The sequence below is a fragment of the Seriola dumerili genome, unplaced genomic scaffold (genome assembly GCF_002260705.1).
Source record: "Seriola dumerili isolate Sdu_G_001 unplaced genomic scaffold, Sdu_1.0 BDQW01000191.1, whole genome shotgun sequence".
Taxonomy (NCBI): domain Eukaryota; kingdom Metazoa; phylum Chordata; class Actinopteri; order Carangiformes; family Carangidae; genus Seriola; species Seriola dumerili.
Window position 1 is genome coordinate 7,338,424 of NW_019174446.1, and position 21,039 is coordinate 7,359,462.

At 38.0% G+C, this 21,039-nt stretch overlaps 1 protein-coding gene across 1 annotated transcript; it reads right to left on the bottom strand.

The window, feature by feature from the left end:
• Positions 1-409: 409 nt before the first annotated feature.
• ddc (dopa decarboxylase) lies at positions 410-20,328 on the bottom strand. Its single transcript, XM_022753548.1, has 14 exons — positions 20,222-20,328; positions 17,982-18,189; positions 16,438-16,551; positions 16,185-16,304; positions 13,686-13,820; positions 11,334-11,477; positions 10,731-10,797; positions 10,197-10,291; positions 8,542-8,609; positions 7,666-7,742; positions 6,289-6,308; positions 6,057-6,155; positions 2,649-2,750; positions 410-2,090 (listed from the first exon to the last, which is right to left on the bottom strand). The coding sequence occupies exons 2-14, from the start codon at positions 18,180-18,182 to the stop codon at positions 1,890-1,892; spliced, it is 1,443 nt and encodes a 480-aa protein (XP_022609269.1). The 5' UTR covers positions 18,183-18,189; positions 20,222-20,328; the 3' UTR covers positions 410-1,889.
• Positions 20,329-21,039: the final 711 nt, after the last annotated feature.

The following is a 21,039-nucleotide window of genomic DNA, read 5'->3' on the forward strand; positions in this document are numbered from 1 at the left end:
CTAATAACTGTTTTACATTTTGATTTAAATACTTTTGTCATTTCCAGGTTATTTCTTATTACTGCTACAGTTGTGATACAACTAACCCCATACCCTATATATTCAAAATACCTGATGCAGTTTAGAGGTCTGTACCCAGTATATACCCATATAACTGCCCTGCTCTAATTATGACACAAAACAAATTTGTCATGTTGTATACCTTATGGGTGAGCCATTGCTGAGTTGAGAGGCTGCAATAACATCCAGACAGAACTATTTCAAGTGTATTAGAGTTTGCTCTTTAAACAATTTAATTAGTGCAGTGCACCAATGCCAGACACAATTAAATGTCATCTTTGTGACCCTGATATGTTGCAAACCTTTACTGAGGATTTATCCTAATAAGATAATAAGGTCCAACAACACGCAATTTACAGCAGACTTTATTCAAATAAACCCATACCATTGCATGCACAGCCAAGCCAAAAATAAATAATCTTGATCAGTAACAGCAGCTTTGACACAATCATATGAATTAACAACAAGATGTGATGATGTCACACCACAGATTTACATATCCTCTGACAGACAAATGTGAGGGGATCAGTGATCTACACCTCAGTGACAAGATATGTTGCGGTTGTGGACGACAGGCAAGAAACCAATCATGTTTTAATCACATTTGTTCATCATGAGAATCTGATATCTTGAGGCTTAAACTTACACATACATGATGAGAGACTAATGTGGTGGATGTGAAGGATCCTAAATTTGTGGTACACACAATGCTGGACTGGAATGACCTTAGGAGCACCAAATACTCAATGAATGCAATATTTGCATGACTTACTTTCTTTTAATTCTGCTCATTTGATCATGTTTTTTTTCTCAACACAAACCTAATATGATAAAGTATAGGGCAATTATTTTTATCTTTATTTTATCTCTGTCACAAATTCCTTATGTAATTCTAATGACTGGGAATGAGTTCAGTAAACCCCAAAAGGTGCATAACTTCTTTCTCATTCCACAGACTTACAGTGGAAGAGTGATTGTCTTGTGCAACAGTTTTGGGAAATACTGACTCACTGTGCATATGACACAATATGAATTAATAAGAACTCTGTAAAAAAATAATATTAGATATATTAGATTTGATAGGCTCATGTCTGCCATTATATATTAAACACAACTGCTTTTGCTGATGAGGCCATACATAAATAATGCACTTATATGAGGGATTTCACCTGATAACTAGGAGCAATGTAAGAGGTTTTTAACCTCACATGTAAAGCCCCCAACATACAACATGTAATCAAACTATTAATATGATAAATTAATATTTCTCACACTTTCATAACCAATTAATTTCTAATCATTTTTAATCCTTCACTTAAAATGGATCACTAAACATAAAGAAGCTGTTTCTGTATGAGCAACCACAGAATATTGGAGACACACATGGACTCGAAAATTCATTCACACACACAATGTGCAATACATTCATTGCAGAACTCAAAACCCTCACCCCACTTCAACCCAACCAGTCCTTGACTTCACCTCAAACCAGATTTTACAAGACTCAGAAGCAGCATAGACATGACATAAAAAGCGTGAGATAAAAGCTTAATCAATAGCAGGAGAAGTTTCCTGTTATGTACATTTGGGTTTTTGTGGATGTTTAATAAGTTTGCAAAATAAAAAAATCAGCAAAATAGTGACCACTGCTTACAGGACTGGACAACTTAGCTGCTGACACAAACACTCTTGATTGCTAAGTGAGCTGCGAAATCATTGTTCATTCCCTTTGCGACATTTTACATCCACAACATAAGATGCAGAATTTTTTTCCTAACTTTGGTCTTCACTTAGGTATCAGAGTGGACAGCCCCTCCCCTACCTTTTGGTCAATGATTGGGCTCCTGCAGGAGCTCAAAGGTCAACTGCGTGATGTGCCGCCATGCTTGTTGGATGTGACGTGACTCTGTAGTACGTGCACAGATGGCGAAGCGCAGGACAAAGCGACCAGAGAGCTGGCAAGGCACCAGATGGATCTCTCTGCTCTTGGTGATCTTTTTCAGCAAGTTCTGGTTCAGCTCATTGGAGCCCTGAGAGAAGGGAGCAAGGAGGAGATAAAACTGGAGTTGTTTCGATTTATAACAGCCAACTAAACAATACTGGGTTAAACTACTGGCCATGTTACATTTTATAATGTTTGCTAATTGCCATATCTAGATCTACTGTATATCCACTCAAAACTGCGTTTTAACCTGTATTCTACAATGAGCTGATTGTTATATAATCATACCGTGACTTTTTAAGTAATTGTCTTTAGATTTTTCCCATACATCACATCACATTCAAAAAAAGCTACTATGTCACTTGTTTCATAACTCTCTTTATCAGTCAATTCTACAATAAACTACAATGTAAAAATGATTCAATCATATTTAAGATTATTAGTATAACTCACAGACCTCAACTTTTCTCTGATAGTGGAAAAAAAACGAGATGAAAGATATGATTTTAATTCATTTCTACTGTGGAAGCTGAATCTTATGTGTCAGTATACAATATATATCTTCTGTGATCTGTCCAGAGAAGGGGTTTAACCAGGTAAGGCAATTCATCAGTGTCATTCACATTCTCATGTTGGATGCTGTTACCTTAAGCCTGAAGCAGACCAGTCCCATGATGACCTCAGCGCAGATCTCAAACCTCTTGTCTGCTCGTACCAGACTCTCAAACTCTTTAGCCAAGGCCACTTGCTGCAAAAAGAGGACATACAGTATATTATAATGTGTTACAACTCGTATGATACAGTATATACCACAGACATCCGTGTAGATAATGTACATTTACACAGCTCATAATGCCCACTTGTTTTAAGTAGTCTACATCTGCTAAAAAATGAACATTTATTTGTAGATAGAAAAACTGAGGTCTTCACTCGATGATTCTTATTCACTCAGAAGTTTGAAAGGTCAAACATGACTTCTGCAAGAAAATACTAAGTCACATGCAAGCAGCTATTCTAAAGCCTGTAATTTCTATGAATCCCATTAGATGGCAGTGCTGTAACATTAGATGGCAGAGCACTTTGCTGTTCAGTCTGGTGGAGTGTAACCCCCCACTATGGACTAAATATTACCATCTGTTACCATCGATAATCAATAATTGATTAAAAGAGTATGTTGAGGGATGGTACACATCCTAGTAGAAAGCACTGCCTGGGAGGCTAAGGTCACGGTTAAAAATCAGGATTCATTAACCATGAAATAGTCTGTATCAAAATCTGCTCTTTAGAAATGTCATTGCAGTCCTCTAGAGTAATTTTCAAACTGTGTGACCAAAACCTCCACCTACATCATAATTTATCCCATTATGATCAAAGAGCCCACTGAGACACTGGATGCATGGTGAAACTCTAAAGGTGCATCTAACCACATTATGGATCAACTTCAACTCCACTTTTCCTGTCAATTTCTCTCTAATGATGACACATATTGGCTTAAATGACCAACAACTGGTTGACCACCTCCTTGCTTCCACATTCCCAGCCAATAATTCACCATCTCCCAGAGGTGTTTACGAGCTGATATGCAATAATGATCTGACTGTCTGTCTTGCTACTCCCTTAATGCTATGTGATTAGAAATGACTCATATTGTACTTGTTGTGAATAATATGTGTCATTTTTTACTTCTTTTGTTCATGGAGGGATAACTCATTAGTGTTTGTAAATACATCAAGAAAAAGTAGAAATTGTTTTCCTTCACTGGGAAAGGGGAAACTCACAATGAGTACATTACACACACTGTATTTCCATTTAAACGTACTGTCTGACTTGACAAGATTTAGTAACAAAGGACCAAAAAGACTCATCACAATTTATAAAATACCGAGATGAAAGTGATATCTCTCACTAGGATCTGACATTACCTGTTTGCAGTCAACTTGTAATTTACTGCCCTCTTTTGGCCATAGTAGGCTATTGTTCTGGAAGCTAGGTTGACCACCAGTCATTTCATCTATCATTTCAGTCATATTCATGGGTATGTCCATGTCTCATTGATAAAGGCTGGGCCTTGTAAAGCAGAGGGGGGAGCAGCATTTGGACATTTGGACGTTTCCGCATGTGTATTGTGGATAATCCTGGGATCTTTGATGGATGACTGGCTATAGCTAGCTACAGACAAGTGTGCTTGTCAATCTGCCCTTGACTCAGCTTCTTCTAATTCTGCGTAAGAGGTAGCAGTAGTAAGTAAAAGGACAAATTACACTGTTATTTATCATCTCAAATCGGTATAAACTGTCTAACTAACCACCTTGGTCACCCTGTGTCATGACAAGCAGCTCTTTACTCCTGTCAGCAGCCGTGGTCTTCTCTGCCCTGTTCCACCTCACAATTATAAGATAACCTGGTATGTCTAGGTATAAGGTATCTTTTCCTTTCTGTTAATCAAGATGTAGGGTTCTCTCTGTGCAAGATCTGCAGTATGTTTGAGAAGTTTGACACAGCATATTGAGGAAGAAAAATACAGGATTCTGTACCGTCAGTAGAGTGTGTCATTGTCAGTTAATGGTAAATCTTTACCATATGGTAAATAATGGTACATCTTTACCATAATGGTACCATAAAAGAGTTTTTTTTAAGATATTTTCCTTTATACTGCACATTTGACATGTTTACTGTTATTTCAAAGGAATCATTTTAATACTTCTTCAACCAGGAAGGAGTGCAGAAAGGTGAAGATGTCCAAGCAGAGTGCAGCAAGATGCAGTCGAGAGACTTTCAGCAAAGGAAACTGATCTACAACCAAGGCCAGTTTCCCTAGCTCAATTCAACCCGTCTTTGACAACCATGGCCTGGATGAATGAGAATCTTCACAGACAACTTAAAACTGTTCTATCTAATCTAGAAGATTGATGTACAGTAGAGTAGTGTCATGGGTTATAGCTGCAGGGATCAATGCTGCTTCTGCCGCTTCATTTAAAATGTTAGCGTAAACAAAAAACAGGCTCATTTGATTGACTGTGCAGACTGGAGGGAGGAAGAGGAAGATGATGGGGAGAGACAGGCATGCAGGGGTGAAGCAACAAGAAGAAAAGGCAATAGAAAAAGGGATTGGTATGGGTGGGAGAGGAGGAGAAAATGTCACTATAAAAAGAGGATACAGACCAGACATATATGACTGACAGGATACGCTGATGGAGAGAGAGATGAGGATGGAGGCCACTAAAGCGACTTTAGTGGTAAGGAGGATTAGGAGGGGTGATGTGTGGGAGGGAGGGAGGAAGGGGATGGCATTTACTATAAAGACCAGGCATATGTAATTGTCAGAGCTGTTTTCTTTTTTTGGGAGTGATTAGGTACGAAGGACACAGAGAGGAAGAGAGGAGAGACGGATGAATGGATATAGGGAAATAGTGAAGCCAGGCTGCTCACTATAGCAGTGTGCTAATATTTTAGTCAGTTATAACATATAGTTAAGTTAACACTACAGGATTACCACACTGATATTACAAATACCAGATAACACATATTTTGTGGAATAACTCTTTTAGCACTATTTTACTATGATTTTTAGCAAAAAATGAAACACTATACTAATATATAAATTTAGCTTTGTCTTGTAATGCTATTTAAAACCATTGCATGCAGACAAACTACACTCAATACCATTAAGCACCAGTTAGAGAAATAAATAAATACTACTGAAAAAGTCATTAACCAATTCTACCTATAAGTTAAAATTAGCTTACACATGTTCAGATAATATAATGGAGTTTTGCATGTTTTCAGTGAAGGTGATTTCTTCAGAAAAATGTTGGGTCATGTATGTAAGGATTAAAAAACCATCAGTGTCAGTGTGATAACCTGTGAAACCATGCATATAAAGTACTGCAAACATATTTTTTTAATTGATGTAATCAAATTAATTATCTTACTGAACTGAATTTCAACCAGGAATGCCACCACCTATAAGTGTTTAATGCTTCAGAATACCCTTCCTATACCCCGTCAAAGATACAAGATAGAAGTGTAGTGGATCGTTCAGTTGTTCGCCTACCTTGCGCACATGAGCCTGCAGGCCTTGGAGTCCATACATACGGAAGACAAACCACAACTTTAGTGAGCGAAATCTTCTTCCCAGTGGAATCTGCCAATGCTGCAGGACAGATGAGGAGGAGAACATGATTGTCGTTATAGCTACAAGGTCTGCATAAAAGCTGATGTTGATTGGGTTACTGACTTACTTACATATTATAGTTATAAATTAAATGACAAATGAATAATCTTACCCTATAATCTGTGACCAGGCCTGTTGAAAGAAAAACATACAATCAGACAATAATGTCTTTGACATATTAATAGTCGTACTAATAATGTACATTGTTAATATTACTTTTTTGCACATTTTAGGGTCATGCCTTACTCTGTGTGACTTCATATGTGCCTGAAGTGCAGCCATATGCCTTTATAGCCAGTTAAAGTGTGTCTCATCATTAGATCCTAATAAATATTATATCATTAAGCACAAAACCAGGAACACATTCTCCTGAATGTAAAACAACAGACTGATACAGATTACAACTTTCAGCAACAAAGCCTGACACTGAAAATCATTTCACTTCAGAAATGTATCTCATGTAAGGCTGTTGTGTTTTGACTTGTGTTCCACTGTCCAGGTGTTGCAGTCATTGTGGCCACCTCCTGTATCTCACTTATCACAGCACTGTCAGCCCACACAGACCACTGGCTACGGATAGCTCATCTCTACAGAATGGAGGCCCATGTTAGCTGGCACTAATAACCACTAATTAGATTGAGGGGTCCAGATTGTATGAGAGAAGGCTTTTGTAAGGTGCCTCAATGTGGTGGGAGGTAGCTGTTTGTCTTTCTCTCTGTCTGCCTGTCTGTCAGACAAATTATAGTGCAGATCTGAGCCCATCTGCAGGCTGGGAGCATGTACACCAGCACACACAGCAGCAGACACATACACAGGCACTGAATCATATTAAGGGACATTTTTTATTTATCTGATTTAAAATCTTATTCGTTTGAATTTTAATTTTGATCCTAGGTGTTTGTAGTCTTACCAAGTCCTAACACAAACACACACACACACACACACTTTCAAGACAGGACAATGTGTGATACTACTGGGGTGTATTAATTAAATTAGGTCACAAATACTGTTAATCGGCTTAACTTCAGGTAGGATAGGATTATGAAATTATTAAGATGGCTCACAGAAGCCAACATTTACACACACACTCACACACACACACGTGCACACAGACATGCGCGCGCACACACACGCACGCGCGCGCACACACACACACACACACACACACTAAAGCCAAGTCTTAACACTCAAACATCACTTTGAAGAAGTTAGAGCCAGACAAAATGCCCTCATGTGGGTCCAGACAAATAAATTGTAGACGCACTAAAGCACACTCACACACACACACCTGTCTAGTTGTCATACATTCATCTTTTTGTTTATGCTTATCTGGATTAGGCTGCACTGCATTTCAAGACGCTGGTGCAATGCTTCAGCAGTTACTGTTGAATCGGAAATGTGCACCTTCCCCAAAATGTGAAGAGTAAACAAGGTCACAGCTCTTCATTGTTGTCATGTTATGCATGTCATGTAAGTGAAATGGCTCTACCTGACTCTTGGTTTTCGTGTTTCAGGTAGAGTGGTTCCATCTTGAAGGCTCCAATAATGTCTGTTCTCTTCTTCACCCTGTTGACATGTGTTGACAAGCAGAAAAAATCTTTAAATACCAAATATTAATGGACCATTTATTTCCCATGGGAAAGTGGTCCTAGACTTTTGAAGACAACTGTTAAATTCACATAAGTTTATACAATATGTTTAATATATACTGGTTTTGTTTATATTTGACAAGTATGTCATAACTTTATTAGACTAAACAGTACAGCATATTCTGTAATGTAACACAATATTTGTTTATGAATTGGAAACCACAAACTGTGACATGTATTAAAATGCCTCTTTGGATAAGTTTATATAATGTACATGTGCCAGAAGATATCTCAGTGGCAGCTGGTTTTATATCAGAAGTGGACAGACAGAGCCAGAGATGATGGAAAAGGGTTTTCTTCCCTTCATAACATGTTTGGGGTTTGAAACACCTCTGTTTCCATCTTGTGCAGAGCATGTCTGGTTTTGTTTGATGCTGACAGAAGGAGCAGATGGAAGGCGTAGCTCTATTTTTACTGTGCAAATGTGTGAGGTGTAGATGGATATGACTTTTATGATGGCCACCCACAATAACCACCCATTGTTTCTTTTCTCAGGTAAATTGGGATATATTGGATGAATGACAAATACAGAAGATGCTAAAAATAGTATAGATAGTTATTTTGTTTAACAGGTCTTTGTTTGACCCACAGTATATTGTCAGTCTCTATATCCACACCAATAATGCCCTTTGTATTAGTATTGCTGGAAGTTGTGAACGAATGCAGGAGTTGTAAAAAGTGTGACTTTCATATTGGAGGTGTGTTAGACATCTTACCACATTGCAGAGCAGTCAAAGTTGACTAACAGCCACTTGTGTGGGTTGAAGTTGAATGAGTCTGCAAACTGTGAAAGAAACAACAAACAATGGGTGATGAAGACACTGTTGCATGTCTCACCAGAACACCAGGTAATACAGATGAAATAAATATAAATACAAAAGTATCAGTGCGGTATCATAGTACAATATGAGTGGCTTTCAGTGAGGTCTGCGGATTGTTGTATTATTTTTTTGTTTTTGTTTTCTACGATCTAATGAGTTGCCCAGAGGAAAATGAAATCATTATAATAATTATAATAAATATAATTATAATAATTGTTCATAAAAGTTCTTATGTTTTTCATTTAATACAAGCACAATTTAAAAAATGTGTTTTTGCACAAACACAGACCATAACACATCTTTATTTACCATTATTATTATTATTATTATTATTTACCATTACTGACACAGGGACAACCTTTTCATCAACAGCTTTATCTAGGCTGAAGCAGCCACATTTTATTTGAAATGCAAAAGAGGAACATGGAGCCAGCAGCTCGCAGAGTGCATGGCAAATAACCCTTTCCTGGCCGGGTTTATTCAAAGAGAGACAAACCCTTCCTAATCTGCTCTCATCTTTTTGTTGGCTATCTTTTGTAATATCCTTTTTCTCTACCTCCATAAATGAAATAACACACTGTAGAGAAACAATGTGAGGCAGATTCCTGGCTGACAGTTGCCATGCTGACTGATTAAAAGGGGGCTGGTTGCCTGCTCGCCCATCACTCATATCCTAGCAACCAACCCTCCAGCAAGGCTGCACTCTCACCAAAAAAGATCAGGCTCCTGCTTCATGTCCTCGTCAAATATTTTCATTGACCTTGTCTGTAATGTACGTTAACTACTGTACAGTATGTGAATTCTACTAAATATTACTGCATATGGCTTAAAGAAGTGTGTGAACTTGTAATTTATTCTCCACTTCCTTAAAGAAGGACCTGAATCGTATATTCCCATTGCATAAGAAATAGAAGAAAATATAAAATTACAAGTTTTCTTGTACGAAAACTTACTGTACATATCCAACAGCTAAATTTACAGCCAGTGGGAGAAAAGATGAAACAACAGTTGGTCCTTCTACAGTCAAGTCGGTTTTCTCTGTCTCCCTACCAACATTGTTTGAAATTGTGTGTCTAATAAACAGTGATATATAAAGGTCTAACGCTGCCTCAGGAAATTACTCTGTCCTTATCTCTGCGTCTCTGCACAGCTTGGGGAGCACCAGCTGCCTCGGCAGCCTCAAAAGGCAGATTGATGCCCCTGCATCTCTTGCCGATTGTTTGGCCTATTACTCAGTCATGCATGTTTCCTCCTTGACATTAACGTTATGCCATTTTCAAACAGAAATAAAGCAGCTGGATATAATCAGTATGTGGTCAGTGTTTCCTTTCATAGATGCTAGGAGAGATATTTCACAAGCAACTGAACAGAAATAGGTTGTCTCTTTCATTCAACTCCAACTATATGTCTGCAGGTGGAGGCTCACCTCAAGATTTTGACCACACTTAAACCACATTAAACCCATTCTACACAGCTTGGGATGATCAGAGTTGACAGAAACATTGTTACCAAAACTATATGAACATTAATGCCTACATATTTTTACACACCTCAATGCCATTCAACAAAGGCCTAAATTCAGGGCAGATAAATGCACTCCCAGCATATGCTGCATCAATATGCATCCACATGTCTTCCTTGTTACCTAGAACAGACAAGAAACAGAGAGGTTATAAACATCTGTAAAATAAGTAATTTTTGTCAGTCTAGATTTTACAACCTTGGGTGTAAAATCTATAGTCCATGAATTATCTTGAGCAGGGTATAATTGCATAATTGAGGGTAATTAAAATTAATACAGAAAACAGCATTTTATATATATTATATATTATACAGTATATACACTTTATTTAAAAAAATCATCCAGAAGTGATATATAATATCTTCAACCACGTATATAGCTTGACAAAATATATATATGTGTGTGTGTGTGTGTGTGTGTGTGTGTGTGTGTGTGTGTGTGTGTGTGTGTGTGTGTGTGTGTGTGTGTGTGTGAAAAGCTTATAAAGCCAAATTTGTTTTACAGTCCTCTTCCTCTTGTACACAAAAAATTCAAGTTTGTGCTGCTGCATTGTTTTACTCACATATGGGCCCCAGCTCGGTGATGTGATCAAAAGCACACGATGGTGTGGTGCCGAGAGTCGCACAAAACTGAAACGCACACACATACATAAATCATAAAGACCCCAAAGTGGTTTGTTACCCGTGCCATTTTCTATTTTCACTGTCACAACAATGAAAGAAAGTGACATACAAATTCACCGTCAGTGCAGCTACTTCAACATATTGCTTTCATTCAAGGACTGACATCAGTTTCTATTCAAACATAGATCCAGCCAGGACACGCACAGATGATTCAGAGCAGCTGGACTATTGCAGACCCCTCAATATTATGCACAGATAGAGATCTGCGGGTCCAGATGATACAGGGATTATTGTCCTTAACAAGATAGACATAGATTAGGTTTACAATGTTATCCTTCAGCAGAGGCCTCAGGGTGTGCAAAGCAGCATCACAGGCAAAAGGTAGGCTATCATTGTGGCTGTCAGCTCAGTGGGCGGTTGTACAACTGGTTGTAAGTGTATGGGTAGCAAAAGAAATCCAATGATAGATGTATAACTCAACTCGGTGTGTGTTAGCGGTGTGATAGCTGGATAGATGGATGTAGAGTTTTGTCTTTTCTTACATAGAAAGGGATGAGTCCAGCTGCTTTGTCCTCCTCCACCATCTTCTTGAGCATATCCCCTCCGACAGCATATTTGTTGTCTGTAGGAACCTTCCTCATCATCACTCCTCCAATCAGAGCAGCACGCTCCACTGAGGAATGAGCCTTAGGAGGAAAGAGATGCAACATTTGTGAGAAGTGAGAAAATAAGCAAATCCCTCCTGCTTAACAGCTCATATAATAAATGTTAAATGGGACCATTCAGTGAAGTGAAACAATATTCAATGTGGAACTGGACTTCCTGTCAAATAGCAAAGCCACACTTTTGTTAAAATTACTGCCATTATGTTAGAAAGAGTTCAAATAATACTTTTTACAAATTACAAATAATACAAATAATAGTTGTTGGTTTTTTTTGGATCACCTACAATAAGTTACTATGCAAAAATATATACATACATACTTTGTACGTTCCAACAATAAAACCGTATTCTTCAGTAGAAAAAGAGCTATGGCCTCCCTCTAAAGGTCTTTGTGACCCTCAGGCAACTCCCTAACCCAATCACAAAGCCAGCCTGGTATTAAACCTGATCAGAGTAGCTACTGCCTGACTGACCCTATGTCTCACCCAATCACTGAAACACTCTTTCATTATTACTGCAGTAACCTTTAATGATCTGAGTTCACATGGACTGTTCTTAAGTGAGAGCATTCACAACTATCAACATATTTGCAGAAACTTTTCAAATGCAGTTGAATTATATTTTCATTTGTCTGGCAGCACTTGCTATTCAATAACATCATGTACTTGCAGTCACTTCTACAGTTTTGTTCAGTACAGCTGAAAGTACAAGTGAACATCAGGGCCCGTATTCAATGAGGATTTAATCTTACCACTAAGAGTACTCCTAAGTCGCGCTTAGACACTTTTACAATAAGCCGCTGAGGCCAACTTTTATTATGAAAAAGCGAAAACTCCTAAGCTACGAGTGCGACTCCGTTTCTTCGGCTGACGTCAATTTCCGTGGACGAGCTGTTTTGCAGGAACCACAGCGATTGGTTGATGAAAGACAGGTGCGTGCCGGTGAAAACACATGTGCAACATCCCGCAGAAATAATTTTAAAAAACAGAGAAATAAACGAATGCAAATTAAAAAGTAACGGATTAGGTGCTGTTTATAAAAGTAGTGCATTCTCCAAAATGCATCTATATGATAAGGTTTGTATCTACCCGGGAGAATTTAATTTTACTATAAAAACTTATATTCAATTCTCTCAATGGAAAAAAAACAAATAAAAAAAACAACCCGTCCTAGACTGTCTAACTAAACCTAATTGGCAGCCTAATAGCCACAGCCTGTCGTACCTGTACCTGTTGTAATGTAGCTGTTGAAGATTTCCCCTGTCCCCCACCAGGTGACATCCAGCTGGAATACGATCCTTTCAAACAGCTGCCTCAGGTCACTCTCCATTTAGACCCATGAATCGTGTGTAGATCCTGGACACTACAACAATGTCTACAGTTGTACAGGCAGCATCCAATACAGCCTGTGTGTTGATGTGTGATTTTGTTTTCCTGTTTTACAAATACCTCCTCGTCTTGCGATTGTGCAATAATTTTTATATGCTTCCATCTCTGGCACCGATCACAGCGGGTAGACCGGCTATTGCCATAAAGCTGCTTTATTTCCCTGTAGTTGTTGAACATCTAAAAGAAATCGTATGAATTGAGCGCATTTCTTGTTTGGTTAATATATCGGCTTTTCTCTGTTGCCAGGTAACGCAGCGTTGCCAAACACTTCATTTCCGCACTGATTGGGTTTCAGTTGGTAAGAGATTGCATCCTTCACAAACTCCATACTCCACAACAATCATTATTCCCTCGTAATTGAGTCGGTATGACTCAATCACGAGGGAATAACGATTGTTATTCTTTTAAGTAATTCAGCATCGCGTAACGTTTCCTTAGTTTCCGAGTCCTTAGTTAGTAGTCCTCTCGACTACCTCTAACTTCTCCCAGACTTAGGAGCTAATTTTTGCGCTAAGTGGCTTTGTGAATAGCTCTTTGGGGTCCTGAAGTTAGGACTGACACGCCCATTATTTTTTAGGAGTTTCTAAAAAGTTAGGAGCTACTTTTAGCCTTAAGATGCTTTGTGAATATAGACCCTGGTTTCTTGGAGAGCACACAGTGTAAAAAAAAAAACAAAAAAAACATTGTAATTGATCATAGTCTTTTAAAAATATAATCCAATCATATCCAACAATAGTGACATATTAGACTGATGTAAAGTCAGTTATAAGAGAGTACTAGCGTAGCCACTAGCCTAGCCACAAACCAGACACAAGAAAGACTTGCAATGTTTTTGTTCTTACCTGCTCAGAGGTGTACGCCACCAGTTTGGATAAGATTTCAGCCTCTGATTTTCCAGGCTTGCAGACCTGAACCCGGCGGACTGCTTTACAACGGGCAGCGAGCAAGGACATCAGGGTCGCCTCACTGGCGGTGCCCTATCGGAGAAAGAGTTGAACAGTAAGCTACCCTTTCAGCTACCACCAGCAACAATTTGTCGTCTAATGTAGCCGGGGCTGCTGCAATTCAATATGATCTTGTGAACAGCTTAATCAATCAAAGAGTACACATGATTCAGAACATGCATGGCCTATTTCCTTACTATTTGGAAACCAATTATGATGGGTGTGGTTTATTTTGATGTTTCCAGAAGAGCTTCTTTCTGCCTTTAAGACCTAGATCACAATATCCATTGGGTGGTGGATTACACTATTAAAAGGGTTGTTGATGTTTCAGCAAAGGACAACACTTGGCAAACATCTGTTGGTTGATAGAAAGCTATTAATATTTAAATAGTATGGCAGCTCTTGGCTACTATTGTGGGAATGGCAAACAAACCATAAATCATCACCAGGGTTGTCTGCAGACTTGTCCCAACTACTTTAAACATAATATAATATTAACGTACACCCCGTCACAAATGTCCTGAAGTATCCTGGTAACAATTGGTATGTTACCCTGCGTGTAAACATACCCTAAGTTAATTGATTGTAAGAGCTGCTGCTGTATGATCTTAATTGACAGCTCCATTGTAAACATGATAGGAACATAATCTATCAACTCCTCTATTTCTGCTTTCTATAACACACACACACATACACACACACACACACACACACACACACACACACACACACACACACACGCAGAGCTAGTTAACATTTCATGCTGTTGGATATTCCCTTTGATTTTAATGCTGTGGCACCTCCACATCGTCATTAACGAAGGAAATGACTGCTTGTAGAAACTGTGTGGTGAGTCATCATCCAGCCAGCCTGATACTGAGAGAATTGTTTGAGGCTACATAATGAAGTGAAGCGTGGCTTCTGAGGTATCAGGGGGCATTACCACAGGAAAGTCAATAAAATGTTCAAATCATTCAATCAATAAGCACAAATCACACACCAAACAACCACCAAACAACCATCAAGCCATGTTATGTCAAAACAAATTCTGAGGCAGAGTAAAATTAAGCCAAATCTTTCAGAGGTCAGATCCACAGAGATCAATCAACCTACCCAACAAATCACTGTGTTTATCAATGCGCAAAGCTCTAGAAATTGAACGAAAACCATAATATCCTTTCTTTCAGCTAAAAAGTGAATAACCACAGTGATCTTTAGAATAGAAAGGTGTGGTCCGCTGCTACAGATGATGCATGCATTACAGTAAAAGTGTCTTTTGTAATTTATTTTAATCACAGATGAAGTGTCCTCCTCTACCACCAAAATCGAATGACTCACACAGGAGTAAAAAGGGAAATCTAGAGTCACCAGAGGGTCTTTTTTGAAGCCATCCCATTTCCTCTTTGTGTTGGTATAAGGTTTACAATAATAGTCTGGCAATGTGCTGTCACAACACTCATTAGCCTTGCTGCAGTGAGAAGCAGCCCATTCGTTGCCATAGTGAGCTGGTAAGCTGCACTTAAAAAGGAGAGTGGCAAGACAGAGACAAAAACATGATGACCCAGACACACACACACACACACACACACACACACATATATACACATCCTCACACTCAGGTGGTCACAATAGAGGAGGCATGAAATGATCCATCATCAGAGTGCACTCTCATGCGCCACTATATTTACCATCCCATGTGCACACACACACACACACACACACACACACACACACACATATATATATATAACTAACAACCTGTGCTGCTGCTGCTGTTGTTGCAGTCAATGGAACACTAAACTAATGCTTAGCCTTTTGCCACAGAAAACAATCCCAGCACCATCACTGTCATCTGTGTATGCCTTTGGATGACATATTAAAAGGCAATTTCCTGTCAATTTTCAGCTGGTGTGAACCATGGAGAGGAAGAGGCAACAAATCAATAGTACACAAATTGGTGATGAATATGGGTTCAGGGGCACTGAGTTGTCAGTGTGAATAAACACCTTTGTTTTTCTGTAAGTCAGGCTGGCAAGTAGACTAGAGAAAGTAAAGAGGTACAAATACTATAGGATATAATACATAATATAGAAATGTAAAAAGTCATGGTTGCAATGAGACTGTTTCAGGCTAAATACCCCTGTAAAGACACACCTGAATTTAATGTTATTGTATTTTTATGCCTAAATTATATTTGTATTTACATTATATTTTTATCGTCCTTTTAATTTTTTTTTTCAATTATTTTAATTTTTTTTTAATCCATGAAAATTAGACACTAAATGGAGTCCATCTGGTGCTTGTGCATAATTGTAAGTTGCAATTCCAATGCTATTTTTATGTCCATGACGAAAAAACTAATCTAAAATAAATTAAACTAAACAAAGCCTAACTCACTTGGATGACACCTCCTCCATGACCGTGAGTCCCGGCTATGAAACACTCAGGCAGTTGCAGCATCTTCCCAAGCCAATCTAGCATCACTGTCTCCAGCTCTGTGCAGGCTGGACTTGCAGCCTGAAACACGCAGACAAGATATAAACACAAATCTTGAAGTGTTCTGAGTTTATATTCACTGTAGAAACAAACTGAATATACAGACATTGTTTAAATACAGAGCCATATACACTGACGCATTGAAGATTGTTACCCAGGAGAATCCAATACAGCCAATGGCTCCACACAGCATGTCAGCCAACATGGCAGGGTAAGAAGAAGCAGCTGGAAAGTAGGCAAAGAAATATGGGCTGTGCCAGTGGGTGACCTGGAGATAGATAAAACACACAAACACTTTTTAGTGGTTACCAAAATGATTGTTTGATATATTAATTCAACACAGATGTTGTATTCAATGACTGTCTCTTATTTTGACACAAAATATTATTAAGTGAGGTAAAAAACTGTTGTTTTTGGTTGCAATGGAAACCTGTATGCACAATATAATCACTGAATTCCTACTGCATGGTTTTTCCAGTGCCAAGTCACCAAGTAAGACTACTGTGTACTATAAATTTAGTAATGGAGTAGAAGTGTTAGACAGTGTTGCTGTAGAATTAACTTCAAGCAACCTCACTTAAAAAGCTTTTACTTAGTTAGGGCATATCGGGATAAAAAAAAAAAAATTCCAGAACAAAGATCCCAAGTAAGGGAGTAAAAACGCCAACCGGTTTTCGACCCCTACATGGTCTTCCTCAAGGTGTGGTTGAAGAAGGAAGTAAACCAGAGTGGGGCATCGTGATTCCTTATATGGCACAATCTCACTGGCATTGCAAGTAAGCTATACTAATGTGTACACTGTTGGACAGTGTTGTTGGCTTGTTGCAGGTGAGAAAGGAACGACACTTGCATGATTTTAAAGGAGAGGTTAAAGGTCTCCACAACCACTCTTGGTGATCATTGAGCAACCTAATACTGCACTCTTTGTGACCAGTTTCATGCAACTCACTTGGTAGAAATCCATGGTATACAGACAAACACACACCTTTACATGTTTCCAACTTCAATTTTGTTTGGACTAAAGGAGAAAACCACTTGTGCTCTTTTAGAATACTTGCTCTAATTGTTTTAAAAGCATTAGATACAAGGGCTATAGACTAAATGTATATTATGTAGCATTGAAGAGAGAAGAGAAAGTGGCTCCAAATGACTTGGTTTGCATAAATGAAGTTTGCAGTATGAATGGCCTAACTAAAGGCTTAGTAAAGCATGATTTCAAATTACTATAAAAATGCCAAACCTTTAGCGACACTAAACATATCACTAATATTATGATGATTCTATTTTATTTCATCTATGCTACCCTGAGATGGGATACAATAATGATGAAAATGACCTGTTGCTATGTATCATTGCTGAAAAGCTCTTTTCATCATGGGACTTGAAAAGGTTTTGCTTTATTAGTGAAATAGCAATATTGCTAAAGTGAGCTGAACATATGGACCAAAGTCCAGACTGTCATTATTTTATGATTAGCAAAGGAAGACAGTGAAGCAGCTGTTTAGCTTGACCGTGTAGCCTCACAAATTGCTGTAATCAGATTACTCAATAAATTGTTTAATTTATAGAAATGATTCCTCAAAAGAAAGCCCAAAAGCTGTGTTCTCTACATCAGCATTATTTTCCAAAATGGCCCAATTGACTCTGTGCATGGAGAACATCGTGTACATTGACAAATCACCAAAAGTATCAGCTCACCCCTGGCATTATGACCCTCTCCACATCTTTTATGATATCCTCATAATTCTCAGGCTCCACTGGGGCCTCAGTGGGGATCAAGGAACGAAGGTACCCGGGTTCCAAATCTGGGTAGACTGGTCGCTGTTCTATGTTCTCCAGGTAGTCAGCCACATAGTCCACCATCTCCCTTCCTCTGCGCCGAAACTCTGCAGCATCCATGGCACAACTGGGGTACAGTACAGAAACACATCATTTTTTGAAAATAATTGTTGACGACCAACCAGGTTGATTGATTTCTTTTTTTTTTAGATTCCAAAAGTCAAACAGGGGATTAATTAAAAAGAACACATGCACACACATTCACACAAGAATGACCTTTGATCACACTGGTAGGAATGAGTTAATTATTGCAGAGTTAACCAGGTTCATGATGTCAAGTGAGTGTTTGATGTACTAAGATTTATAGAGTACATTTCACCTGTTATGGAAATAAAATCAACATGTTCACTGAAATTGTCTCCTCTGGCAACCTGACGAAAACAGCATTCGTTGAAACACAAAGTTGTAGAGACACTCGGAACTGTAAAAATATATTTTCATACTGATATGACATAACACAAACTAGCTGGTTACATTAATTAATCTTACATACTCACAAGAGCGTATTCTTGTGAAAGAATTTTCTTCCTTTTAGTGTTGTTTTTCTAGGCCCCAGCCACTTCACAGTTTATATTAACCTCCCCTGTGTCATTCACAGGGGAGGTTAATTACATACATTCACAGGGTCACATACATACATACATACATGTATACATACATTCACTGTGTCATTCACAGGGTAGGTTAATATAAACTGTGAAGTGAAACTGTGACTTACTACTTAGTACGCAAAATCATGAACTTAGAGACTACTGTCCAAATACAGTTCTACTCAAGGATGATCAATGAATATATACGCCCTGTAGGATCGGACATTTTCAAAAATTGGTGTGGCACTATAATTTACATGCTAACTATGTAATGGTCATCATTTTCTCCTTGCTTCCAAGCTTAAAATAAATACTTCTGCCGGAGACATCTGAACCCTGGTGATCGTCTTTTTTCTCCAGTTCACAAGAATTTCAACCACAATTCTCACATCTTGGTGAGGAAAATGGTGTGATTTGAGCCTTTTCTCTAGTGTTAATTACAGTTATTTATTGTTATTTTACTCACATTGTGATACAGTAGAATAAGGCACAGTAAAAAAAAGTTATTAAAAAAAATCATACATGTGAAAAATAACAATAAAAAAACTAATATGGAATTAAACTGTTGACTGATGATGAAAGTTTGTGAAAGTTTTTATAATGGTTAATAAGAGCCAAATGACCTGGGATATAGGGCTAGAAAATCATAGTTTTTGAAATTTGAAATTTAAAAATGTGTGAGGGAAAATATTTGTTGTTTAAATTCCATGAATACCAAAAATTTTCATTCAGTTCAACAGAAGAAAGCAGTTTATGGATTTCTATTTTCCAAACTGTTTATTTAAATATTTAATCTATTTGAGACGTCATTAATTGAATCTCGTTCCGCTTTCGGGACACAATGGTTGGTTAAATCAGTAATCAGTAATCTAATTTTGTTTCCATCTCCAGAACAATACAGTAGCAATACATGATGTACAATTCAGAGCTTGCGCAATCTATATATGTATGAACCACTGACCCGCTTACCAATACGATAAACCAGTCTTATCATAGCTTAGTTTCCTTTCACTTGATTGATGTGAAAAGGAAAGCTTGGTAGTAAAAATCATTTCCATGTCTACAACAGGTTTATAGTATCTATCAGTAGACCGTGGTTAGCTCATTCTCTCATAAGTGTGCCAAAGAACAGCTTCATAAACCCGCATAAAACAGAGCCCGATCAAGATTTCTTTGATATCAAAAATAAACCCTGATTATGACATGCATTAAAGAATAATCTGTTGCACTTCTGTAACAATAAATTCATTATACTGTAGCAAAAAGCTTTAAACATATTTTCATACAAATCCCTCTCACACTGCCTGTTCAAATAGCATAACATATGAACATTGCCCCTTGCTTGTACACTAGTGCTTTATCATTCAACAAGTGTTTCACCCTGCATGTTTCTCTCTATTCTTGAGAAGCAGAGCCCTTATCCTTCTCCTGATCACAAATAGGATTAGACATGTTGTGTGGGTGTGTGTGTGTATGTGTATGTGTATGTGTATGTGTCTATATACTTACATTTTCAGGTGAGAGCTTCAGCTGTTTGGATAGTGGATCTTCTCTTCTTTAGCGTCCACAAACAGACGGACAGACAGCCAGGCACGTGGTGAGCGTGTGTGTGTGTGTATGTGTGTGTGTGTGTGTGTGTGTAAGCAGGACAAGAGACATTTGCTCCTTTTATCTTGCCACTAACCACCCCCACCTCAGCAGCCCCAACCAGGCCAGCCAATGGGAACGGAGCTTCACTACCAATGCAAGAAAGGTGGATTCATAAGTTTCTGAAGCTTACTGTACATCTGTACGCATGCACGCACACACACGCACGCACGCACGCACGCATGCACACGCACACACACACACACACACACACACACACATACAATGACACATATCTAATATGATATTCTTATGCTAACTACACATTGTTACATCTAAGCTTATACAGATGGAGATACAATTGCATTCAAATAATCTCTAATAATAATTATTATTATTTTCTTTTATTTTTTTTATAGAATTTTTAATTCATGCATCTGATACTGAATAGCTCTATCATTACAGAGGTGATAATTTGAAAGTGACACTGAAGCAAAATAATAATAAGAAAAATGTTACCTGGACTGTAACCTCAGTCCAGTTTGGGATTTTTTATTTCATCTATGTTTGTTGCTGTAGATGAGGAAATCAGTATAAAACTTAGAAATACATACATATATATATATATACATATGTATTTTTAAGTTTTATAAAATACATACATATATAAAATACATACATATGTAGTTTTATACTGATTGCCTCATCTTAGCCTTTTCTTAGTGAATTGTCCCAAACTT